This window comes from Mercenaria mercenaria, chromosome 16 (assembly GCF_021730395.1).
Source record: "Mercenaria mercenaria strain notata chromosome 16, MADL_Memer_1, whole genome shotgun sequence".
Taxonomy (NCBI): domain Eukaryota; kingdom Metazoa; phylum Mollusca; class Bivalvia; order Venerida; family Veneridae; genus Mercenaria; species Mercenaria mercenaria.
This window is the reverse complement of record NC_069376.1, coordinates 18,281,557-18,308,560: the sequence shown is the minus strand read 5'-3', so window position 1 is coordinate 18,308,560 and position 27,004 is coordinate 18,281,557. Positions and strand designations below refer to the sequence as shown.

The 27,004-nt window shown below is 35.8% G+C and overlaps 1 protein-coding gene across 2 annotated transcripts; it reads left to right on the top strand.

The window, feature by feature from the left end:
* Positions 1–3,781: 3,781 nt before the first annotated feature.
* Positions 3,782–20,714, top strand: LOC128546194 (uncharacterized). Of its 2 annotated transcripts, XM_053526237.1 has the most exons (5): positions 3,782–4,014; positions 9,674–9,819; positions 17,531–17,720; positions 19,198–19,354; positions 20,218–20,714. In XM_053526237.1, the coding sequence occupies exons 3-5, from the start codon at positions 17,631–17,633 to the stop codon at positions 20,565–20,567; spliced, it is 597 nt and encodes a 198-aa protein (XP_053382212.1). In that variant the 5' UTR covers positions 3,782–4,014; positions 9,674–9,819; positions 17,531–17,630; the 3' UTR covers positions 20,568–20,714. The 2 variants fall into 2 exon arrangements, with proteins under 2 accessions (XP_053382212.1, XP_053382211.1); XM_053526236.1 differs by lacking the exon at positions 9,674–9,819 and having other exon boundaries at positions 3,786–4,014.
* Positions 20,715–27,004: the final 6,290 nt, after the last annotated feature.

Below are 27,004 nucleotides of genomic sequence, written 5' to 3'. Positions count from 1 at the left end.
CATAGCTAATGTTTTCTGTTTATATATGCGCCGACTTTAAATAAAATTTGTACTGTACTGTACTGTAATGTACTGTACTGTACTGTACTGTATTGCACTGCATTGCATTGTATTGTATTGTAAAGCTAAACAAGTACATAAGTCCAATTGTCCTCAACTAGCGTTATTGTGTTGTTGTTTTTTTTAAGTATATAAAGCGATTTCCTATGAAATCATTTGAGAATGAACATTTCCGAAAAAGTTTTTGCAGTTTCTGTACAAAGTATTATACGATTGCAAATCATCAATTAGGGGTTTTGTCCTTATTCCCCTTTTTACCTTAATATGTATATACTTTCAGCTGGCAAAAAGACAAGTGTTGAGAGAAATAAAAGGAAACAAACGACATCTTGCAATTATCGATAATTATTCCTTTATAGCTTGATCGGTGATGGATATACTGTGTTCATACGCTCATTATTCAGGGGGAATTCACAAGCTTTATTGCAGACCTGTATGCGCAAGGCCTTTTATGGTAGCATTGATTGAATAAGAGCACAGTCGTGAAAAGTGTTTTATATATAATAATCAAGTTATATATATCCATAAATTTTAAATTTTGATAATATTAAATACCAGTTACAGTTCTCGATATCGAATTACTACACTTTATAAAAGTTCATTTCACACGTTCTCCTTTTGCCTGATCTTTTGTTTGATATAATTTTTGTCATTAATGCAGGTTTTCTCATGGAACAACCCATATGTATGACCCTTTAAACTTTACACATATAAAACAAATTTAATATATAGCATTACATTTGCGTCTCTACTCACACAATCATATACGACTGTATTTAAAATAGAAAAAGTGGAAACTTCGCAGGTCGCTCAACACTAAAAACGAAAATGTTGCAAGCTCGGTTTGATTCAGCCTGTTCGTAGACGGTAGTGGAAATGCATGCTACCGTCCACGCCCTCTAGCCTCGGGTTGAGCAGAACTCAACGTTTACACATGCTAAAAGTACAAAAAAAAAACAATTAAGAGACATACGCAGATGTGTTCATACGGCGGTGCACATGGAACCTTCAACGATACACTACCTTGTTCTTAATATTAACATTAGCTAAAAAGTATCTTAACATAGCTCAAGAAACACCCCGGCAGTAACAAACGTTATCACAAGAACTATGTGACATCTTCAGAGTTATCACCTGAACTCTGTAACATTGGAAAAAAATCGGGCATAAAATTGTTAGATAGTGGTTTATATTTGCAACTTTGCACTACAATTAGGCTATTGCATGTGGTGATGATGAAATACGTGAATGAGTAGATTAATATGTATGACTAAGCAAACGATTTCGATATTTTGCTCAAAATATCTTGGTTTCAAAGAAGTGGCGCTGATTATTAGACTTAACAGTTTTTTTTCTGACGCATAGCACAAAACATTAGGCAACCTTGATCACCAAACTTTAGTTTTACACCCCATTCTCCCTTTTTAAAGATAAATAGGTACCATTTTGTCGACCGATTCCTTGTTTTGTCATACAGATATCAGAAGAACTCTGTAACGTTTTCCAGGAACTCCGTAACAGTTATCAGAAGACAACATGACAGGTTATCACCCCGCCCTTCGTGTAACACTTCCTCCAGCGTGATACTGAATTCTTGTGAGCTTTAAGGATAAAATTATCAGATGGACCTTTACAAGAAGGAAATACATGAATATACTCAAAAGAGAATGATGCCCCTCTCCCGCACCTCCCTGCTCTTACGCCTATGTATGCAGTATAGAATTGAAATTATCAGTAAAACATAACAATCCATCTCACATTCTTCTTCAGCATTGTTTATTATTCAAACGTAGATGAATGCCGTTTTCCTTAATAACAAAAAAGAAAGTTTTATGTTATGATACTAACCTCAGGACTGCAGTGCTATGGTTAAAAACAAAAGAAATACCTTAGGTAAGGTGTACAGTAGCCAATGGCTCAGCAAACATACTTTTGCTGGGGCTGGACTGTAAGTTCTATATTGAAACAGACTTTCTCTGACGTACCTTGTTTATATTCATCATAGCATGCATGCATGATTTCCCACCGAATATGATTCTGGTCATTTCTTCGAATAAACTTACACAAATTATAATGGTACAGTTCTCGTGTCAGTTATTTTTACTAGTCGGATGTCTGTTAAAAGCCTTGTTCTGTTTTTCCCTGTTATTTATCATGTGGAAACACGTACTGCTTTGTAGTCATAGTTGTTACAGGTATAGCGAGCTACTGCCCTGATAATAATTTCAATTTTGTTTCTTAAAGACATTTGCTTCGAGTGACCAAACGTTGAACAATATTCTAACTGGTAATTGATTCCCTAACTAATTTCATTATTGTTTGTCTTCTGATGAAACGAAGAGAGCCATTTGCTTTTGATGTAATTTTGTGTTATGTGCTGACTGGTTTGGAACCCTACCGACTAGGTAATCTTTTTTTAGAAAAAATAATTTTGTTATATATTCTGACTCCATCAGTATTGATCTGATTAACTAGTATTTTGAGAAGAAAAGGGACTCAGGAATTATCTCATGTGGACAAAACACAGGGTATGCTGATGACCAGTGTAGATATTTAGAGATCGTCTTCCAAAGGTATTTAGCGGCATTGGTGCTTTTTAGTTCAGTGCCATGCAGAATGTAGGGGAAACTATATGTGTTCTTTTTCCTTGTTATTCGTAACACTATTCTTTTAAACCACGGTTAGTAGAATTAGTATGTTTCTCGTAGATTTAAGCTCTAACAGTATTATTTCTTATATTTCTTAGCTTATAAAGCCCTAGTCAGGCCACAGCTGGAATATGCTAGCTGCGTCTGGAACCCTTATACCCAACTAAACATCCACCAGATCGAAATGATTCAGCGGAGGGCAGCGCGATGGGTTAATCATGACCAGTTTCCTGTTTACGGATGTTGGTTTCCCTCGTTTTGTTTAAATACGCAGCCAGAAGAAATAGTTCTAAAAAGAAAGCTGTTTGATTGATTTTATTTCTATTTATATTTCTCAGGAAGGTCTAATACGTATCAGTTGTTCCAGATTTCTTCAATGTTGTATACTAGAAAAAGATTCTGTCACTAGTTGTAGGTCAGAGACCACCAATTCCAAAAAGTACAGGGAACTTACTGGGAATGAGGTAAGTGTATACCTGGGAATAAGGTAACGTCTGTGCGTTCTGATTGGTCAGTCATGTAAACAAACCCAGGAAGTGATTATTTTTTCAAAATTGATATTTTTTTCACTGCATTTACAGTATTTTATTATACATTTTGACAAAATTTGTTACATTTTATGTGTATTGAAAAAAGTTTTATCAAACGAATTTCTCCCGCCATGTCAATGATGTAAACAGGAGGTCATCTCATTCACACGAAAATTACTTAAATAAAGTATCACTATTCATGTGTTTTTCGTCCGATATTTTGGTAGAGCTAAGATAGTTCTTGAAAAACTTGTAATTAGATATACATGTTTCGATGTATGGAAGGCCGTACACGCCATAATGTTACAATGTAAGTCTATGGGAAAACAATTGGTGATCTCTAACCTGTAGGTGCAGATGGGAATATCCGGGTCTCGGGTAACTGTTTACGCGGTTACTCGGCTAGAGCCTCGTAACCGCCTGAACAGTTACCCTCGAGGTACCCTCGAGGTCTTATATATTCTATTCGGGTTAAATATTTGAAACTGGGACGTGGCCGAGTTAGAGAGGTCATTTGTATAAAGTAGGAAGAGAATGGTTTCCCAAAGGACCAGAAAATACCAAGGCCGAAGGGCTGTATGGACCGTGTCTGCTATTATTGACTGTCGATTATAAAAAAGTTAAAACTTTAGTCAAAGCCCTAAAAAAATTATCAGAATTATCTCCCGTGGAAAATATGGCGGCCGAAGCAACATTTTGAATGATCAAATATAAAATTGTGAAATATTTTTTATAAGAGAGGTATAAGGGAAAGACATTTGCAGTTTATAGCTCAGGTAATTTCAAGTCACATCTGCAACAAATCTGACAAAAGGCGTCCTTTGCTTCGACAAGATTTTCATAGCTTTTTTTTCATTCAAGGGAAATAATCATGAGTGGTACGTCGGTTGCAATTGTTTCACTGGAAGAAGTCCTTAGGTAGCAAGGTACACTTAGATGCGAAAATTTTGGTCACGGACTGTCATACATGTAGCGAGTCGCAATATTGCACTTCCCCTATGAGCAAAATTTGGGTGGCTATTTTATAAATTGCGTGCATGTTTTGTGCCTTTAATTAATGGCAAGGTCAGGATTCTCATACAAGAATAAAGAAAGTTATCAAAGCAAAAGGTTTACATCATCCATGAAAAATAGTGTGCCAAAATCATCAATTTTGCACCTTTTGAACAGTCTACAATGATCCCGCTGCAAGAACACTGTCCAATTTTATTGCATTTCTTAATTTTTAAAAAGTCCTTACTGAACGTCAGGACATAAACGGAATGGGGGCCCATCCAGCTTGTTTTTTCGGAAAATAACGAAAATGTTCCTGAGTATCAATCAACAAGCACAGAACCCTTCCGTGAATTGAATTTTTCCGCGAAATGGTGTCTCATTGATCATACAAAGCTACCAGCAGTTAGTTTTCCAACTGACATCAGAATTTTACATGTATCGGCTGTATAAATTTTCTAAAGAATTAATAATCATTATCTTTCACCTTAATTTACAGACATCCAAAATCACGATGTTCTCTTTATAACAAATATTGACGGGGGCCAAAATTCGAAAGTGTACCCTGCTACCTTAGCTACATCAGTAAGCTAGCTGAAGTTAAGCAAATTCAATTGAAAGATAGAATGCAGAATAGCAGCAGGCCTTTTTTTCATCAATTTGGGAATGCCACCGACACCGGTGGAAGTTGGGAAAATGCTCTCGGAAATTGTCTTAATTGGGACAACTTGCAAATTACCAAAATCTACATAAATGTGTTTTGTGTGAAATATTAATGAATTGCATTTCAGTAATTGTTCAACAGTATTATAATTTACCTAAATATACATACAAATTAGCAAAACTATCATAAAACAGCAAAAACCCTAAAAGGTATCCGTCGATCATCTGTTTTGACGCTCATGAGTTTTGACGCCCTTATTTATTTTGCTGTCAAATAGGTATAAGTGACCTTTTATGATGCCAAATTACACACGTTTGCAAAGCAGGCAATATTTTACCTTGCTCAAATAAAATATTAATGCATTCAACAGATTTACAGTAAGATTATATTATTTTTTCATACTTTGATGTATTTTTATGTCTTTTTAATAATGCAAAAATCTCCAATCCTTCAAAAACCTAATTCTTACAGGAGCAACTGGTCAGGAATTCAGATCTTGGTTTTCTCTTTCCCTCAGCTATTTTTCAAAGTCACAAGACAGTTCTTTGACTGAAATTTTGAATAAGTTTTAGATTTTTTACTCTCCTGTAGGCTTTACACCTTGTACAGGGATCAGCCTACAAGGCGATTTGAGCGATATCGTCGCTTTAAAGTCGGCCACTTCGCCTTATTATCGCCTCCGGGCGAAATCCAAATCGCCGAGTTTTTCAGCGAGTTATTATCTGTTTACTTAAAGTTGCAAAACTTGATGCATATTCTAGATTAAATTATCGATAAATCCATAATCAACCCCGCCTACTCGCCTGTCAAACTTCAGCCAATCGTAGCGTTAATATCTAACAGTGTCAATCAATAATATTGTAAGCCGCCGCCATTTTGAAAATTTTCAATCGGCGTGTAAAAAGTCGATAAACTTAACGAGAGCATGATTTTATGCAACAATTGTTACTGTAAAATTGAAATTGCAAATTTAAGGTCACAGGTACAAAGCAGTGAATCAGTTGAAAAAGAGTGTGATTGTTCTGAAAATATTATCAAAATGAAATTTGAATTAAGTGAAAAATAACAAAGGTTGTCAGAACTCGAGGAAGAACTTGAAGAAGTGAAAGTTGATTCTGTGAAAACAAAAAATGAGAAAGGCATGTACAATGAAAATATACGACTGTGTATAATGGAGTTGGCAGGACTTGAAGTTGCCACGGAAAAGATGTCTCCTGTAATAAAGGCAGTTGTTTCCCATGTCCTTGGAAACAAAATTGACGACCTACCAAATGCAACATCATCACAGAAAATCATTGTTGAAGGTCACTATATATGCAAGGCATTTATCGCAGACAAACTTGAAAATTCACAGCACTGGGGATTAGGTAGAGACGGCACGACTAGACGAAAACAGAAAATTCTAGATACTTCAGTTACTTTAGATTCAGGCGATGTCATGAGCCTTGGATTTACGAGAGTTGCTAATGAAACAGCCGATACCATACAAACTGTTACGCAGACACACCTTAATCAGTTATCGTCCCTGAAAAAAAACCCTGAATACTTGGCAGAGACATTAAACAAATTATCATTTACAATGAGTGACCGAGCATCCAATGAAAAAAAAGCTGACAGACTGTTAGATGAATGGCGTAATGATATGCTTGCGGAGTATGGAGGTGATAAAGAGGAGGTCCTTCATTTTCACTGCATGGCCCACGTACTTCTAGGCCTACATAATTACACTACCCCTGCCCTGAAAGACTTTGAACAATCCCTGAAAAATGAGACTGATGAGAGTGAAAAGATTTCTTTCTTCAACCCATGGAAGTCCGAGTCCATTGCCAATCGTGTTGTGCGACAAGTTGCCGAAACGTTCGGTCCAGCGGGAAACCATCTTGGTGTCAGAGATCGTTGGGAGGCATACTGCTCTAAGAATGGTGTGAAATCTCTTATCGGAAATTACAAGGACAATAGGTTCAATGCTTTTTTCCAGACCGCAGCAGAAGTGTTTGTCCACAGAAATGAATTTGTGAGTGTTCTGGAAACAGTGATGTCACAAAATGGGAAACTAGTGGCAGTAAAGAAAGACTTAGAATCGAATAATGTCGCTGCTATACTTCAGGGTCTTGGATTATTTTACCTGAAACTCACAGGTCCTTACTGGAACCTTGTAACTTGTGGAAAGGTCCCATACCTGCAACTGTCCAAACATGTCGAAGAAATTGTGCAGTTCCTAGAAACAGTAGAATCTGACCCCGCACAACTCTTGAGAAAAGACACACACTGGTCATCAACAGATCCTCTTGACATTAAAAATGTCCCCAATTACAGAATACTGTCAGACGCTCTCTTTGAAATTCACGAAGAGCTTAGGGATACTCTATTACGAGTTGTACCAGTTGTCGCGACTGCAATGCTGAAATGTGTGCGGAAACAGCTGGTCGACTTCTTACCAGACGGGAAATTTCACAACACAGTGAACACATCTACTTCTCATCCAAGCACAGACTTTGCTCCAGTTACCAATCTCCCCTGTGAACATCACTTTGGTGATTTGGATTCTAGCCAGAAGCGTCGACCTCGTGCCTCCTTTCATCACCACACATCAGTTCAGATGCTAAAACGTAGCAGGAAACATTTGATGAAGTGGATCGGTAAAATGAGTGATGATGAAAAATCTACGTTAATGACAGACGCACGAAAAGGAGGAAAACAAATGCGGAAAGAATTTCAAGAACATGAGCGTCAAGTGTTAGATACAATACATGAAAAAATGATAAGTGAGAAAGAAAAAAAAATGTCAAAAATCACTAAAAATGCTAAAAGAAAGCGTACAAATAAAGAAAAGCTTGACAATAATGCTAAGAGACAGCGCAATAACTCCCCAGTGACCAATGAAGAAGCCCCTGTTCCCCCACTGAAACTTGGTGTGAACGACTATGTTGCAGTCGCATACCAAGACGACTGGTATCCCGGCTGTGTTGAGAAATTAATTGACGAAAACACAATAGACATAAATTTCATGTCCCATTGCAGTAAAAAAGGATTCTTTCAATGGCCAAGTCGCCAAGATAAACAAATAGTCGATAAGCAATTTGTGTTGTGCGCAGACTTTGTGCCAGATTGCATCGGCTCTGGTCGACAATGGTTTATTAGTGAACACGAATCGATTAGTGCAGCATATGCAAAATACCATTCAATGTTCTTCCAATAAAAAAAAGTGTTCACAGTGATAGATAATATCATATGGAATGTAACACTGGCTGAAGAAACTAGAAAGAAGACAGTATTTAATAAATTTTGTAAAATATAACTGCGCCTACATGCATCTGTGATATAAATATATTCATGATATTGTATTTAATTTATAGTCATTAAATCTAGTTTTTAACTTGTAAGGAGATTAAGGTATGAATATATTTCATGTTTAACATCTTTTTGCTTTTTTGTTGTTATATCTATGATGTAACTATGAACAGATTCAACGCATTAAAAGTTTGAAAACTTATTTTGTATTTTTGACCATTTTAACTTCAAATAACTTTGACACTATTTGTCCAACATTAAAATAAGTTGGAAAATTGGAAAGAGCATGAAAAATGCAATAAGACTGCAAAGTTTCATTGAGATATCTTGAAAATTAAAAAAGTTATGACAATTCGAAGAAAATTTACATCCTCATCGGGTCCGCGAACGTGCGCAATATTTTCTCTTTATATATATGCAAAAAATTCCAGAAAAATGCTCGATTTCACAAACTTTAAATTGTCATAACTTTTTTATTTTTCAAAATATTTTAAAAAACTAAAAAGTTTTAAGTTTGTCTGATCTGTGGCTTGAATGTGCAATTAAAAAATCCATGATACAACATAGTTTAAAAACTGAGTGTGGTTGCTAAATTGTATATTATTCTGTCATTTTATTAAAGATTACTTCAAAAATTATTTCAATTACCATAATTACGGTCAATTTCTGTAAATGAACGGCTTCGCCGGGTACTGTGGATAAAAAATGATTTTGCGGACGTCAGAACTGCCGTACAAAATATTGCAAAAAGATCGCCATTAACTACGAGTTTGGTATTATTTTCGAAAAAAATAATAAATAAATAAATTAAATGTATAAATCTGAACAAGTTGGTGCAAAAATCGGGCATTATAAAAGTACGAGAATCGAAACATTAATGAAAATTTTCACGCCGTTTTGATCGTGCACCTGTTAAATTTACGAATTTCGGACATGTAAATTTCGGATAAAAATTTAAAGGCGACTTTTTCATAGCTAAGTTTATACTTTATTTAGAAATTCATGAAAAAGATAATGCAAGAATCAATTTCCTTAAATAATTACTGTTTATAAGTTACAGCTAGACCCACAGAAAGTGGATATATATAGGCAAGAAACTGAATGCTATGCCGATGCTTCTCCTTAAATTTCTCAACTTCTCCCTAAATTCTGTGGAGGGAGAAGTCACTTCTCCCTAAAATTTTTACCTAGGCTGATCCCTGCTTGTATCATTTGAAAACATTAAATTAATTTAATTGAATATGGTTCTGCTGCTCTTTGTCAAATCTTGTTGTAAATAAAGAAGGTCATGTTTCTAATAGGTTTTCACTGAACATACCAAAGTTAGAGCTGTTAGAAAGGGTTATATATTTTTGTGTCCTCACTGTTTTGATAATGAATGACTGCTATTAACAATATGTAAAGTGAATAAAAAAGATCACATTTTACAAAATAGTAAAAAAGTCACTTAGAAAGATTAATATTAATTTGTTTATTGTCCTTTTAAGTTTCAGGTCTCGACTGCATTCACATAGAATTATACCAGCCAAATATGATTTTGGCCATATAGGCTCCAGAAAAGTGAAGTTTTGGAGAGCCAGCCAATCAAAAGGCGTCATTTCTCATGAGCCTTAAAAATATGGATGCCTCGATGGTCAGTCAGCAATAATACAAATATTGACACCTTTTTGCCCACAAAATTCACAAAACAGGAATAAAATAAAGGGAGACATGCAATAGATTATAACAACACTATTTATTTGTTTAATTTATCTATATTACTAATGAAATACATGTTAGACTGCTTAAGGGCGTCAAAACTAATGACTCTAGGATATAATCGTTTGGGAATTTTAAATTCAACTTTGGAAAAAAAAGCCCGCCCGCTTAGCTCAGTAGGTAAGAGCGTTGGTCTACGGATCGCGGGGTCGCGAGTTCGATCCTCGGGCAGGGCGTAACTATGTTCTCTGTGACTATTTGATAAACGACATAGTGTCTGAAATCATTAGTCCTCCACCTCTGATAATTCATGTGGGGAAGTTGGCAGTTACTTGCGGAGAATAGGTTTGTACTGGTACAGAACCCAGGAACACTGGTTAGGTTAACTGCCCGCCGTTACATGACTGAAATACTGTTGAAAAACGGCGTTAAACCCAAAACAAACAAACTTTGGAAAAAAAACATACTTTTTTGCATTGGGATTACCTCCTTTTACCGGGGGTAGATTTATAGGGAAAAAAGCCCTGAGCAGTATCAAAGATATAAAGTCAATTCCTCCCCAGTCAACTTGTCCCCCAGGCCCAGTTAACTCGTCCCCAGTTTGGTCATTTCGTCCCCCAAAATTGGTCATTTCGTCCCCTCATGATAAAATTTGGTCAACTCGTCCCTATTTTTGGTCAACTTGTCCCTTTTTTGGTCAATTTGTCCCCCTTTTGGTAATTTTGCCCCCCTAAATATATGAGTAGCAATGCAACCTCTGCTAGATGGCGCTGGCGTACTATTTTTCCCGTACTATTTTTGGCTGACCTCATTTTTGGTATCATTTCTTATGGTAGATTTCGGTATTAAAAGTGGCAAAAGCTGGGAACCACTGTGCCATATATGGAGAAAAAAGAAGTCCGCATTGGGAAATGGTACGCCTTTTTAAACTATTGCGCAAAATCAGAAACAAAACATTGATTGAAATTTTCATAAGGTCAGGAATTTGTTAAAACGGTGCCTTTTGTGAGAAATTCTGCCTTTGTGAGGGAGTTTTATCATTGTTTTACTTAAAAAACCACTTATCCAACGGAAACCACCGTAAACTATTACCATTTGGTCATTTTATGAAGCATGTGCAGAAAGCCACGAACGGCAACTCCTGATGTTCCGAACGTAAAACGCGCACTTGTTCGTACTGGGTACAATAATTGCAAAAACCTTGAATCGAGTCTGAGGTATTTTCCACCATTCAGAATTAGTTGTTAGTGTGTTATTGAAGTTGTACATTCATAATTTACAAAAGTGAATAGGAATTCGCCAAAATAAGTGAGAGTGCAACCAAATGACGTTAGAAATTGCCGACTTGTTTCATAACCAAAACTTTTCGTTCCCAGCTATGTAAAAACAACGCCGTAGGTGAAAGAAAACGTTGCTGACGTTTTTAGCTCATCTGATTTTTTGAAAAAAAATGATGAGTTATTGTCATCACTTGAGCGGTTGTCGGCGTCGGCGTTGGCTTCTGCGTCGGCGTTGCCTGGTTAAGTTTTATGTTTAGGTCAGCTTTTCTCCTAAACTATCAAAGCTATTGCTTTGAAACTTGGAATACTTGTTCACCATCATAAGCTGACCCTGTATAGCAAGAAACATAACTCCATCTTGCTTTTTGCAAGATTTATGGCCCCTTTTGTACTTAGAAAATATCAGATTTCTTGGTTAAGTTTTATGTTTAGGTCAACTTTTCTCCTAAACTATCAAAGCTATTGCTTTGAAACTTGGAATACTTGTTCACCATCATAAGCAGACCCTGTACATCAAGAAACATAACTCCATCTTGCTTTTTGCAAGATTTATTGCCCCTTTTGGACTTAGAAAATCAGTTTTCTTGGTTAAGTTTTATGTTTAGGTCAGCTTTTATCCTAAACTATCAAAGCTATTGCTTTAAAACTTGCAACACTTGTTCACCATCATAAGTTAACCCTGTATAGCAAGAAACATAACTCCGTCCTGCTTTTTGCAAGATTTATGGCCCCTTTTGGACTTAGAAAATATCAGATTTCTTGGTTAAGTTTTATGTTTAGGTCAACTTTTTCTCTTAAACTATCAAAGCTATTGCTTTGAAACTTGCAACACTTGTTCACCATCATAAGCTGACCCTGTACAGCAAGCAACATAACTCCATCCTGCTTTTTGCAATAATTATTGCCCCTTTTGGATTTAGAAAATCATTTTCTTGGTTGAGTATTATGTTTAAGTCAACTTTTCTCATAAACTATCAAAGCTATTGCTTTAAAACTTGCAACAGTTTTTCACCATCATAAGTGGACACTGTACATCAAGAAACATAACTCTATCCTGCTTTTTGCAAGAATGATGGCCCTTTTTAGACTTAGAAAATCATGGGTAGGACAATATTTCTATTACACAAAAAAAATCAGATAAGCGTCAGCACCCGCAAGGCGGTGCTCTTGTTAAAGCTGAGACAGTTTTAGCAATGCATAAATCATGGAAAATTATTTTAAACTCATAAATTTATGGGCACATAGATGCTTTATACCATTAATTTTACCATTTAAAGTGAAAATAATGTTGTTTCCAGTCCCATTCGGTGACAGTGTCACTTAGTGTCAATGACCCACTTGACTGGTATGGGTCACCTGGGTGTCTGATCTGTGCTGCAGGAGTCTTACTTAAATCTTAGTGACAACTTTTTGATTACTTTTATTTCATTTATTTATTTATTTGTTATTTGATATGGTTGAACTGGAATTTTAAAAGTACATGGACCCAGACCACAAAACTGTAGATTTTGCATGTTTCACTTTAATAGCTGTTTGAGCTAGCCCTTGTTTTTGTATCTGTTGCTTGGTATGCTATATCATGAATCTAGCATGGCCCAGTAATGTAGCCAGTTGTGAAACGTACTTTCTGAATATAACGAATTACTAAAGTTCCATCACTGTTCAAGTGTTCGAATCTTCATTTATACTGCTGAATGCTGAAAGGAAAACTGTACAAAGACATGCTACATTTTCGCTGCTGTTCAGCATGTTTAAGTTTAGTTTTTAGTTCATGTTACAATGCATGAATTTTTCATCAGTTTCAGGTAAAAACCATTCTTGCAGACAAACCTTTGCTAAATACCATCTCTGAACAATAGCACCTTTCCAGAAAGACTACTCTAGCAGTCTCCTTGAATATTACTATCTGGTATTTTTAGCTCACCTGAGCAATGCTCAGGTGAGTTTTTGTGATCACTCAATGTCCGGCGTCTGTCTGTCGTCTGTCTTTCGTCTGTCAACATTTAGCTTGTGTATGCGATAGAGGCTGTATTTTTCAACTGATCTTCATGAAATTTAGTCAGAATGATTATCTTGATGAAATATAGGCCGAGTTTGAAAATGGGTCATCTGGGGTCAAAAACTAGGTCATTAGGTCAAATCAAGGAAAAACCTTGTGTATGCGATAGAGGCTGTATTTTTTGATTAATCTTCATGAGTTTTGGTCTGAATGATTACCTTGATGAAATCTAGGCTAAGTTCAGATATGGGTCATCTTGGGTCAAAAACTAGGTCACTAGGTCAAATAAAAGAAAAACCTTGTGTATGCGATAGAGGCTGTATTTTTCAATTAATCTTCATGAATTTTGGTCAGAATGATAACCTTGATGAAATCTAAGCCGAGTTTGAAAATGGGTCATCTGGGGTCAAAAACTAGGTCAGTAGGTCAAATCAAAGAAAAACCTTGTGCATGAGATAGAGGCTGTATTTTTCAATTAATCTTCATGAATTTTGGTCAGAATGATAACCTTGATGAAATCTAGGCTAAGTTCAGATATGGGTCATCTGGGGTCAAAAACTAGGTCACTAGGTCAAATAAAAGAAAAACCTTGTGTATGCGATGGAGGCTGTATTTTTCAATTAATCTTCATGAATTTTGGTCAGAATGATAACCTTGATGAAATCTAGGCCGAGTTTGAAAATGGGTCATCTGGGGTCAAAAACTAGGTCAGTAGGTCAAATCAAAGAAAAACCTTGTGTATGCGATAGAGGCTGTATTTTTCAATTAATCTTCATGAATTTTGGTCAGAATGATTACCTTGATAAAATCTAGGCCAAATTTAAATATGGGTCATCTGGGGTCAAAAACTAGGTCACTAGTCAAATCAAAGAAAAACCTTGTGTATGCAATAGAGGCTGTATTTTTCAATTAATCTTCACGAATTTTGGTCAGAATGAACGCCTTGTTGAAATCTAGGTCAACTTTGAATATGGGTCATCTGGGGTCAAAAACTAGGTCACTAGGTCAAATCAAAGGAAAAGCTTGTTTATGCGATAGGGGCTGTATTTTTCAATTGATCTTCCTGAAGTTAAGTCAAAATGATTACCATAATGAAATCCAGACCAAATTTGAAAATGGGTCATCTTGGGTCAAAAAGAAGGTCACTAGGTTAAATCAAAGAAAAACCTTGTGTATGCGATAGAGGCTGTATTTTTTCAATTCATCTTCATGAAATTTGGTCTGAATGATAGCCTTGATGAAATCTAGGTCAAGTTCGAATATGGGTCATCTGGGGTCAAAAACTAGGTCACTAGGTCAAATCAAAGAAAATATTTACTTATACTCAATATTTTTGCTCCAATTTTAATGATAATTGGTCAGAATATTTTTTTCCATGAAATCACTAGGTCAAACATGTTTACTCTGTTTAATATGTTGTGTTATGATGTGTTTCTCAGGTGAGCGACCTAGGGCCATCTTGGCCCTCTTGTTTAAATATTGTATAATGGAAACAGCAACCACTTGCAATAAATGGCTCTTTTGATAGTTCCAAGGGTGGTCTTTAAAGACAGGTTTGATTGTAAATACATTGGACAGGATTATATATTTTCTTTTTTCTCACGGATAACTACATAAACCCGTCTGTACTGCATAGTGGACTTTATAAGTTTGTTTTGGCTGTGAATGTTTCATCAGATTTTTGTACACAAAAAGCAACATAGCTACTTATAGTTAGTGGTAAAGTAAAGTATGCTCTTTTATGGCCCCGAAGGTGGGTGTATTAAAATCACACTGTCTTTATCTTTTGTGTCTGTGCATGTAGCTGTAACTGTGCCATCTGTGAAAGGATTTTGAAATAACTTGGCATTAGTATTCACCATAATGAGACATAAGTCATGCGCAAGACCCAGACCCCTAGCTTCAAGGTCAATGTCACACATGGAGGTCAAAGGTCAACAGTGTCTGTTTTGTGTCTGGTCCATAACTCTGCAAACCATGAAGGGATTTTGAAATAACTTGGCATAGATGTTTACCATAATGAGACATAAGTCATGCACAAGACCCAGACCCCTAGCTTCAAGGTCAATGTCACACATGGAGGTCAAAGGTCAACAGTGTCTGTTTTGTGTCTGGTCCATAACTCTGCAAACCATGAAGGGATTTTGAAATAACTTGGCATAGATGTTTACCATAATGAGACATAAGTCATGCACATTACCCAGACCCCTAGCTTCAAGGTCAAGGTCGCTCTACCATTAATGAAGGGATTTTAAAATTACCTAGCACAAATGTTCCTTATATTGCGTTTTTGTATCTTGCGCAAGACCTAGACCCCTAACTCCAAGGTCACATTTAGAAGGCAATGGTGTTCCTTGTCTGATCCCTAACTCTGCCATTTATCAAGGGAGTTGAAAATGATATGACGCAAATGTTTACAAATTGAGTAGGTGTGTCATGCTTATGACTCGGGTCTCTGGGTTCAAGGTCAAGGTCACGAGATGATGTGTACTTTTTTGCACAGACAACTTATTATTCTTAGGCATGCTTTGAAAACATTTGTCACCAATAGAGACAGCTCTTGTTTTTCATGCATTTGGAATTAAATGACTGTTGATGACATACTATTGAGAATAGGCCTATATTTGTGACCAGAATCCAAACTAATATTACCAAGGAATAACAGAAAAAAGCTTGAGGTTATTGACTTTTGGTGCTTTTTCATACTATAAATACTACTAAAGTCAGTTGCTATTGTTTTTGTGTCAGATTTTTAATAAAATGTCATTTTTTGTTATCAGGTCGTTATTCAGGCTAAATGCTTTAAAAATGGCTTTATGAGCCCTAAAAACGCCCATATTTGCGTGAACATATTTTTTCTTAATTTTGTGGTAAATAATGTCATTTCAAGTGGAAAAATCTGATTTATAAAAATGTCTTTGCATTGCTAATATGAGGCATACTTGACTTTGAAAATTGGTATTTAAAATCATCATGAGTTTTGAAGGAGTTATAATTGGAAATGTTTAACTTTAGATAATTAGGTTAGATAAAATAATAAAAGAAAATACTGAAAATATAAGACAATTAACTGAAATAAAATAAAAAATTAAATACAATGCCTTTAGTAATAATAAATATGATATAATAAACTTTTCAAGAATCATAGTAAGAAAAGAGAGAGCAATAAATCTTTATCCCTGGTCATAATAAAAGAAAGTTTTAATTAGAAATACAATAAAAAACTAAATAAACAATTGATATCTGTCAAATATGCAGTACTAAAGATAACCAACATGCTTTATATTCATTTTTGTCATTAAAATAAATAAACTCCAAAAGTTGGGAGACAGGTCTGCCGGTTTCTTAAAAAAAGTAGAATGAAGCAAAAAAACTTCTTAAAACAAACAAAAACTTATGTATATTTTTAGCATCCTTATTTGAAAAAAAAACCTACTTAATTAATCATGATTATTTTTTTTTATTAAAAAATACATTTAAAAAAAGGGGGATGAAATGACCAATTTGAAATTGCCAAGGAGGACGAAATGACCAAATCAGGGACGAGTTGACTGGGGGACAAGTTGACAGTAAATCGTATCAAAACCACGGCACATAGCCTTAATAATAAGTTAATTGTTCGGCTTAATGTGATCTGCGGCTGGACATATAGCCATAGCGTTGATTACCAACTGTGATTTGACCGTTATTTCTCATAGTTGAAATTCTTTACATTTATAAATACTTACCAAATAACCTACAGCTTCCGATTTAAAAGCCTTAAATTATTCAGAATTTGCCGGTGATATTAAAAAAGACAAGGTAGCCCTCACGCCATTTTTTCAACCAACAGAAGTGGATTGAATCCGGCTTAGCAATGAAAACAACAAAATCTGCGAGGACAGGTAAAAAGAGCAAGATTTTCCGGCATGCGCAGGCCTGCGTTATAACTCCCAAGCCCGGGCATTATCACTGCTAAGCCGGGCTCAATCCACTTCTTTTGGTTGAAAAAAATGGCTTGAGAGCTACACCTTGTCCTTTTTAAAACCTACACAGTTATGGAGAATTATGTTTCTTTCTTATTGGGTAATTGCTTTCAAAGAGAATCTATTTTAGGATTTTCAGGAATTGTAGTTGACTTGTTGTGTGTATGAACAAGGCAGAATTTCCCACTTTCGTCCTTAAAAATAAGCGGCTAAAGCCTGATATAACAGTAAATGACTGACTTGGCTTTGAAGTCCTATTGGCCAATGTGACTAGCCTTGGAGTGGAATTTTTATCAAAAATGGGGAAAACATGCTTTTTGGAGAGGTGAATTGGTCTGAATATCGAGTGTTAAGTAGCCAAAAAATCTAAATGTTTTTCATATTTTTTTTTTGTGTTTACAGGACAAAGAATCTCGAAGAAACGACTGAGAAGGATGAAAAGCTGCATAAATTTTGTACATAAACACAATACTGCATAGAAGACAATTATTGGACTGTAACCATGGCAACCCCTGATATGGAAGTGATTAAGGATATACCTGGGTACAAGGTTATTCTGAAAGCAGTCCTGAAAAGCCAGATACAGCAACTGGTAATATATACATGTATATTTATATACAATATTTACTAGAATTCTTCTGAATATAGATGAGATTGAGAATAAACCAGGGTCAACTAGTTTAGTCTGTTGAAAAACTTTCAAAGTCTGTAAGAATCGTTTTTACTGTTTGTATGTGCAGGTGGGAGTATCCGGCCAAAAGGTTACTGATTAAGCTGTTATAAATGAGGCTCAGCTGAGTTACTGCAAAAACAGTTTTGGGGGGAGCCAGACATTTCCATCCCCATCTAATATATGTGTGGTAGATTCTTTTTCTTGCATACCATATTAAACAAATAATGAAGAAATGAAATGAAACAAATAACATTCTTTACAGCACTATTTTCTCTATATATAGACGCTTAGTTACATGAAGCGTGGGAAATGTGTGTTCGTAAACAGGTTAACAGAATGATGTTTCAAACATTATAAGAGTTGTGAGATGGAGTTTTCGGTTTGAGCTCATTGTTTTTGCATGTCTACAGTATATGCAGTGGATTTTTAAGCTTTCAGTAAGGGTGTAACGATATATCACAATTCACTGTATCGCGATACCTTAATCTGGCGATACGCATATCGTATCATAGACCTGTTTCACGATACAGAAACGATACAGTAAAAAATGTAAAAACATTGAATGAAAACTTTCATAAAATCAATGTTAAAGATAGTAACTAAACAAATATATCATTTATAACAGTTTCTTTAACTGTAAAACAAAAGTACTTTCTAAGTGTAGGAACTTTTTTTCTTTTTCTTTTTCATGTTGTCACATGAATGCTCTATGTGTATCGTGATATATACTGGTATGTATCGTATCGTTGCATCTGTATCACAATATGTATTGTATCGTGAGACTAGCGTATCGTTACACCCTTAGCTTTCGGGGAATGGTGTCAGGGCTTGTAAGGGGGGAAAATTGCCATAACCACTAAAATAGGGGGAAAATTGCGTCGTGATAAAAACAGTGTTTTTCATTTATATATGTTACAATATTAAAAATAGAAAATGATCAAAGTACATTTAGAAAGGGTCATGTAAAAAAATTTTTTTTTGTTTTTGAGGGGAATTTTGTTCAGAAATAGGGGAAAAAAAAACTTTTTTTGACAGGGGAATGGGGCTGAATTTCGGCCCCAAATACTGGCCTAAAAACACTGATACAGTATGCACATGTATTTGTACATGGGTAACATGTGAATACTGGCATAAAATCAAGAAACACTGTTTGAGGTTTACAGACCATCTAGAATGAAAAATGGCATTACTTGCAACAAAAAAAAAAAACAGTTTTTTTCCGATACTGTGTTAAATAATGCCATTCCATGCAACAAATGGTTCATTTATAAAAGTTTACAGTTAATTTTTACAGATGTCTTATTTGTTAGCTTGGCAGTCGAGGTTGTTCTTGACACCGGATATGGTAGTAGGAATATATAGGTTAAAAATTATTATATACCATTTTCGTCACCAGGTAGAACAGTTGGCAAGTACCACAGAGGAAGAATCTGTGATCCTAACAGCTAGTGTAGCTGATGGCACGCTGTGTCATCTAGGCTCGGACTCGGGCAAGGTGTTCTTGGAGGATCATGAGGATATCAAATCACAGTTCCTAGGCTTCTGTCTCAAAAGTAAGACTTTTTTGCATGCAGTTTCCTTGACATTTAAGCAAAACCGAATATTGCACTCTGCATACAGTATAAGATTTAATTGTTCTCACTAAGTTGCTTGCAGGGCAAGTCAGACATTGTGTTAGTTTGCTGATGCTGATTTCCACTTACTTGGAGTAGTATCATATAATTTAATTATGATTTGAAGTTCCACACAATTGATGTATATACTGTGCTTGACATCCGACACTGAAGAAATAATTATTTTACCTGTTTAAAAACAGATTTGCGCTGGTATAAGAATCAATGCTTAGAGAAATTGTAATAAACCTGAAATTTTAAATTGCCCATAAGGCAACCAATTTAGCATTTTGACTAACCCTCATAGTTTTTGACATTGATGTGTAACTGGGCATAATCTTATTTCTAACACTGATTGTGCATCTAATGGTGATGGATGGAGATGCTCACCTTACCCTTACAACCTGCCCGCTTAGCTTAATCTATGGGAGAGCACTAACCTACGGATCTTGGGGTTGTGAGTTCGATCCCCAGGCGAGACTTATGTTCTCCTTGACGATTTGATAAAAGACATTGTGTCTGAAATCATTAGTCCTTCACCTCTGATTCATGTGGGGAAGTTGGCATTTACTTTAATATGGAGAACAGGTTTGTATTGGTACAGAATCTAGGAACTTGGGTCAACTGCCAGCTGTTACATAAATGAAATACTGTTGAAAAACGGCATTAAAGCCAAAACAAACTAGCTGAGCAGATAAATACATGTATGTCAGTATTTAAGGACATTATAAAATAAGTTGAATATGAAACTGTTTAAAAGACATTGTTAGTTGTGAATAATTGTAAATATGTAAACATTTCAGGACATCATAGAAAAAAACAAGAACAAGAAAGGCGGGAGGCTCAGGAAAGAGAGGAAGCTCTGGCCCGCAGTATGCAGGCAGTCACCCCACCCAGGTACGATGGTATGGGTAACAGAATGGGTTTTATGCCTCAGCGGTCACCAAGGTATACCTCACCACGCCAGCAAGGACCTCACCCTGTGGCCATGAGTAGGGCACCATCTGGCGGCAGAATGAGGTTACCAGGTAACAGACACCAACCATATTCAATGACACGGCCAGCAAGAACTCCATTAAACTTTGATCAACAAGGACGCTCTCCTGGACAAGGGCCAGGTCCTGGTCCCTATGGGAGTACCAGTAAGAAGTAATAAAATTGATGGACAAGTTATAAAAATAGAACCTGAAGACGAAGATGATAAAACAGATCAAGGTGCAAGCGAAAATACGACTGTTCAAACACCTACTGTTCAAACTCCCACTGATTTAAGTACAAACATTTCAGAATCTAGTCAACCTTCATCGCCATCTGTCAAACCCTCCACACCCTCTCAAACACAAGGACCATCAGCGTCGGATAATGAAGATGCCAAATCAGAATCATCTGCATCCACCATTCCAAACGAAGCATCAGATCTCAAATTATCTGACAGTGCCCCAACTGGGGGTCTTAGTTTAGATTCAGACCTATCAAATATAATATCAGCATCATCTGACTCAAACATTCAGCAACCTTCAACCTCACAAGACTCAACAAGTGAACTTGGTACTACTGAAGGTTTAGATCCAAATGTTAGTGTTAAACTTGAAGCTGGTGGTGATTCAGAAATGGATTTAGAAATAACGGGTGTGGAGTTAGGTCAAAGTACTGTACAAGAGCCAATGAGCTCTCAAGAATGGATGGCAAATGTTCAAAATGTTATGCAAGGTGCTACTGGGAGTTCAGCAGATATGGCCGGTCAGCAGGGCTACAGTAAGTGTCTGTTTTCCTTTTACATTGATATTCTACCATCCTCCACTTGCTAGAGCTGATGATACAACGAGGACTATTTTTGGGTACAGATGCATACATTTTTGAATGCCATTTTTGGAAAGTAATGAGAGTGTGGGTTTTAATTGTTAGTATGAATGGAGTTACCAATCAGTTTGATTTTGGATGCCAAGGACGAAGAGAATTATTTTAAATAGAGACCTTAAGCAGCTGCAGAACTAGGCTTACATCACAGGTTTTTTTTCAGCCATTTTTAGCTCGACTATACGAAGTATAAGGAGAGCTGTCCTACTCGACCTATCTCTGTAATTACTTGATGGATTTGATTCAAACTTGAAACAGTTATTCCTCATCACAGGGATTTTTTTAGGCCGTTTTTATAGCTGTTATTCGGCTATATTCCCAATGCCAAAAAGTATGTATTTTTCCCAAAATGAGTGCAAACATTCCCAATCTACATTCTGAAAAAAATTTCATCAAAATTGCACAAACATTGACCAAATTATGGACAATTTTGTAATGGAAGTATGTTAAAAGAGGTTGTACAATGTGAAACAAGTGTATGAGAAAGTGCTTAAACACATCTTTACTATATCCTATCCATGGACTAAAATAAATATTTCCCAATTTGGAACATTTACGTGTCAAAATTCCCAATTTTGGGGGTATAGGCTATGTTCCCAAATTAGCTAGAAAAAACCCTGCATCATCACCCACATCATCTGACATAAGGGCCATAACTCTGGCACTAATATTTCATGATTTATCCCCACTTTTCACTTAGATTTTAAGGTTAAAGTTTTGATGCACTTTCACTAGATACAGTGTATCTGTGTTATTACTGAATGGATTTGATTCAATCTTAAAATAATTGTTCATCATCACCCACATCATATGACACAAGATGCATAAGTAGACACCGTCGTTTATATGACTGAAAAATTGTTGAAAAAGACGTTAAACCCGAACACACACACACACACACAACTCTGGCACAAATTTTAATGAATTATTCCCCCTTTTTACTTAGAATTTCAGGTTTAAGTTTTGATGCACTTTCACTCTATCTCTGTTATTACTGAATGGATTTGATTCAAATTGAAAATGGTTGTTCAACATCATCACCCACATCATATGACACAAGGTGCATAACTCTGGCTCCAATTTTTCTTGAATTATTCCCCCTTTTTACTTAGAATTTCAGGTTAAAGTTTTGGTGCACTTTCACTCTATCACTGTTATTACTGAATGGATTTAATTCAAACTTGAAATAGTTGTTCAACATCATCACCCGCACCATATGACACAAGGTGCATAACTCTTTCACCAATTTTTATGCCCCCAAAGGGAGGCATATTAGTTTTCAACTGTCCGTTCGTTCGTCACAACGTTAGCATGAAGCATGAAGGCACTTTACTCACAAACCACTGCACCCAGGACCTTCAGACTTCACATGCTGATAGTACTTATTATTTGAATTGAGTACACGACCCCTACTGACTTTGGGGTCACCAGGTCAAAGGTCAAGGCGCTGCCGGGGCATTTGTCATCATTAGTGACAGCTCTTGTTCATGAATTATTCCCCATTTTTACTTAGAATTTCAGGTTAAAGTTTTGGTGCACTTTGACTCTATCTCTGTTATTACTGAATGGTTCTGATTCAAACTTAAAATAATTGTTCAACATGACATCACCCACATCATATGACACAAGGAGCTTAAGTCTGGCACCAATGTTTCATGAATTATGCCCCTTTTAGGTTAATTTTGATGCATTTTCACTATATCTCAGTTATTATGAAATGCATTTGATTCAAACTTGGAAGACAAGTAGTTGTTCCACATCATCACCCACATCATATGACACAAGATGCATAACTCTTGCACCAATATTTAATGAATTATGCCCCCTTTTGCTTAGACTATACTTATATAGTGTTTTGATACACTTGATGTTTACCTTTCTCAGGGTTCCCGCTGTCGGTCGCCAATGGCGCCAAATGCGACAAAATGTAAATTCTGGCGCTAAAAATCTTCAATTGGCGAATTTCATTGGCGCCTACAAGATAATCGTCGATCTGATCCATCTCAATGACGCAATAACGGATTATCCGATATTTAACACTACACGAAGACAATACACAACGTGTCAATATCGATTTACACCTCGGGGCATGATTTAAAACTTCGCAGAGTCACTAGAGCATTCCTCCACGCAAGAACGATTATCAGTCAATCTGATTCGCCAAATTTAGCCCCGCCTACTTACACGAAAGCAAATGAAACGAAATATTAGCTGCGTGCTTCGTCTAATGCACCACCTTTTTTATGATGCAAAAAACGCGAGATGAATTTACAGGTTATTTTAATGACAATCCGATTCGCCGAAGAAACTGAGGCCGAGAAAATGCCGGAAATAATGACACGTCAAAGCGCGATGAAAAGATACACATATTCTCCGATCGTTAATAGATAAATTTTGCACAAGCGTTGTTAAATAAATCTACGCGTTCGTAAATTTCAGTCGCGGTCGTATAATTTCAATGGAAGAATTTTTGAGATACAAATGAACTAAAGCAGTTCTTTTGGTTCTTTTACGTGCCCAACGTAAAGCATTGGTACACGATTTTAAAAAGCTCAACCCCAAAGCTTCAAAACAAAGTGCTAATAATACCTGTAGGTGGTATTTTCGCTATACAATAGTATGTATGAAAGGAAATAGAAATTTAGTTATATATATAATGAAACTTAAGCATTTTAAAAAGCTTTTCAAAAGTTATAAAATAATATAAAACAACACTGTTTTTGATAAAAGACCTAAATAAATTTTGAAATAAAAAGTTAAAAGAATAAAGATATAAATATTCATGTTTTAAAAACATCTATTTAGTGAAAATGACCATTAAAGGGAGATAATTGAAAATAGCAAACTATATAAAGAGATAATTTTATAGATTGAGCAATTACTTTTGTTTAGAAAATGTTCTTGAAAATGGTTGAGAAGATTAAAAAACTATTTTTGATTCAATGTGATATTAGGATAAATATTCATGTTTTGAAAACATCTATTTAGTGAAAATATCCCTTAAAGGGAGATAATTAAAATGGCAAACTATATAAAGGGTAATTTTATAGATTGAGCAATTACTTTTGTTTAGAAAATGTTCTTGAAAATGGTTGAGAAGATTAAAAACTATTTTTGATTCAATGTGATATTAGGATAGACTGGGTCAAGAGCAAATTGCATGGTTACTGTAAAGAATCAAATGAAAAAGAGATTGAAAAAGAAAATGGTATGTCGGCCATGACAGACTATTGGCTCCAACTTGAGAGCCACTGGCGCAAACTTTTCCTGATTGGCGAATTTGTTGGCGCAAAGTGAAATTGACCCAGAGGAAACCCTGCTTTCTTATTACTTAATATTTTTGACACATAATCAGGCTATTGTGCAGTATCTTCATCCACCATTGGAGTTAATAAACACTCCAGTTTCCTCAGATGTGCCCAGTTTCACTATCCTGCATCGAAATAGTCGAGTGCGCTGTCTCCTGTGACAGCTCTTGTTATAGCCGTTATTTGGCTACATTCCCATTTCCAAAAAGTAACCATGTATTTTTCCCAAAATGAGTGCAAAAATTCCCAATCTACCTTCTGAAAAAATTTCATCAAACTTGCTCAAACATTGACCAAGCCTCACAGACAATTTTGTAATGGCAGTATTTTAAAGAGGTTGTACAATGTGGAACAAGTGTTTGAGAAAGTGCTTAAACACATCCTTACAGTACTATATCCTATGGGACTAAATATTTCCCAATTTGGAACATTTACGCATCAAAATTCCCAATTTTTGGGGAATAGGCTATGTTCCCAAAACATTAAGAAAAAACCCTGCATCATATGCTGAGCTTGGCGTTACCTACTTAAATAGAATTGTGCAGAATTTGTGCTCTGCTTTACTGCATTAACTTGGTAGCCCTTTGGGATCCTGGGAAAAAAGTTTAATAGTTTGAACCTTGTTCAAGCCTGAAATTTGACTTATTTTCAAACACAGTTTTATAACATTGAACAGCTGAAGCTAGAAATTTGTCTTATCTTCAAGCACAGTTTTACAACCATCTAGCATGAAATTTGATTAATTTTTATACACAATATTACATGAAATTGATGAATAACTTTGAACATATTGGAGCCAGAAATTTGACAAATCTCCAGACCCAGAAATTTGACTATTACATCTCCAGAGCCAGAAATTTGACTGATTTGACTGATTATATTAAACCTTGAAAGGTAAAATTTGATTGATCTCCAGTTTTATAACCTTGAAGCCAAAAGTTTGACTGGTCTTCAAGGTTTATAACCTCGAAACCAGAAATTTGATTGGTCTCCAGTTTTATAACCTTAAGCCAGAAATCAGACTGGTCTCTAGTCTTATATTAAACCTTGAAAGGTAAAATTTGATTGATCTCCAGTTTTATAATCTTGTAGCCAAAAATTTGACTGATGAATCTCAAAACAAAATTATAATTTAACAGTGAAGCAAGAAATTGGAGGATGGTAATGCTGTACACAACACACTTCTTTATGACTTGACAGTTTCTTTCCATTTTGATACCAAGTTTGTCATTTCTTTTATGTTATAAAACTGGGTCTCTCATGAGTGTTCAGTAGAACTTGGTAAACCTCTGACATTGGTGCTTCCTATATAACAGTAGCTTGCATTTTCTTGCTTACAATTTACCTAGCAGCGTAACTTCAAGACATCCCAGTATTAGAATGTCTTTTTTCCCCCCCCCAAGGGAAAAGACAAGCTACATGCGTGCATTGTGACGTCATAATCATGATGTTATAAACTTACATGCAAGATTTTATAATATACAATTATGTCTAATGGAAATGATCTTACTAGTCTGCCTTTATCAGACAGGTGTCTTCCAAACACTTTGCACAGTGCTGATAAGAAAAATTAAAAGGGTAAAGAAGCACAGCAAACAGCTGGCTCCAGAACCATACATCACAAAGTAGGTGTGCCACAAATAGAAACTTTCGTGGAAAGCACGCTGTTTCACAATATGCAGTTTGGTTGGGAAAACCCTGTCCTACACAGGGAGATCCTTATAGTCCTCCAGATTGACTTTTCTTTTGCGCATATATAGCTTAGCAGAAAAAACTTTTAGAACGTAAGATATTTCGTTTGCTAAAAGGATATAAGAATACAACATGAATGCTAACCATAAGGAACAAATTACTGTCAAATCATTAATATTCGTGGGGGACTAATTTTCGTGGATTTCGTGGTTGAGTCAATCCACGAAATTTAATCCCAACGAACAAGTAAATTTCCCATTCATTTTATGTTCAAAAGTTGAAATCCACGAATTCATATCCCCATGAAATTGCCGTTTTGACCAAAACCATGAAATTTCATGCCCACGAAATTAAATGATTTCACAGTAGTTCCGATGGTCTCGAGGTCAAATAGAAGTCGAATGAAGATGACAGTTGACTGACTAGAAGGCCTGTTCCGATGTCAGATAGACAAGGAATTGTGGGAAGATTTTAGAAGATGTGGAGCCATGTAAAGGAGATGGAGTATAACAATTAACATCTAACAACTGTAAGGTAACCTTGATCTTAAAAAAATTATATGTTATATATGATATGGTAGTTGGTTCAAATATCTAGGTATGATGAAGTGTTTGTTTTGACCATAAGAAAATCTGTTAAGTGGGCAAATGTTCTGTTTGTGTAATTTGTTACCTCACTTCAAAAAGAGGAAAACTCCTTAACTGCTTCTATATATCATATAATTATATGTGGC

Coding starts and splice junctions, on each gene's coding strand:
- LOC128546194 (XM_053526237.1), top strand. CDS start 17,631: ATGGCAACCCCTGATATGGAAGTGATTAAGGATATACCTGGGTACAAG. Junction 17,721..19,197: donor AAAGCCAGATACAGCAACTG/GTAATATATACA, acceptor TTTCGTCACCAG/GTAGAACAGTTGGCAAGTAC. Junction 19,355..20,217: donor CCTAGGCTTCTGTCTCAAAA/GTAAGACTTTTT, acceptor TAAACATTTCAG/GACATCATAGAAAAAAACAA.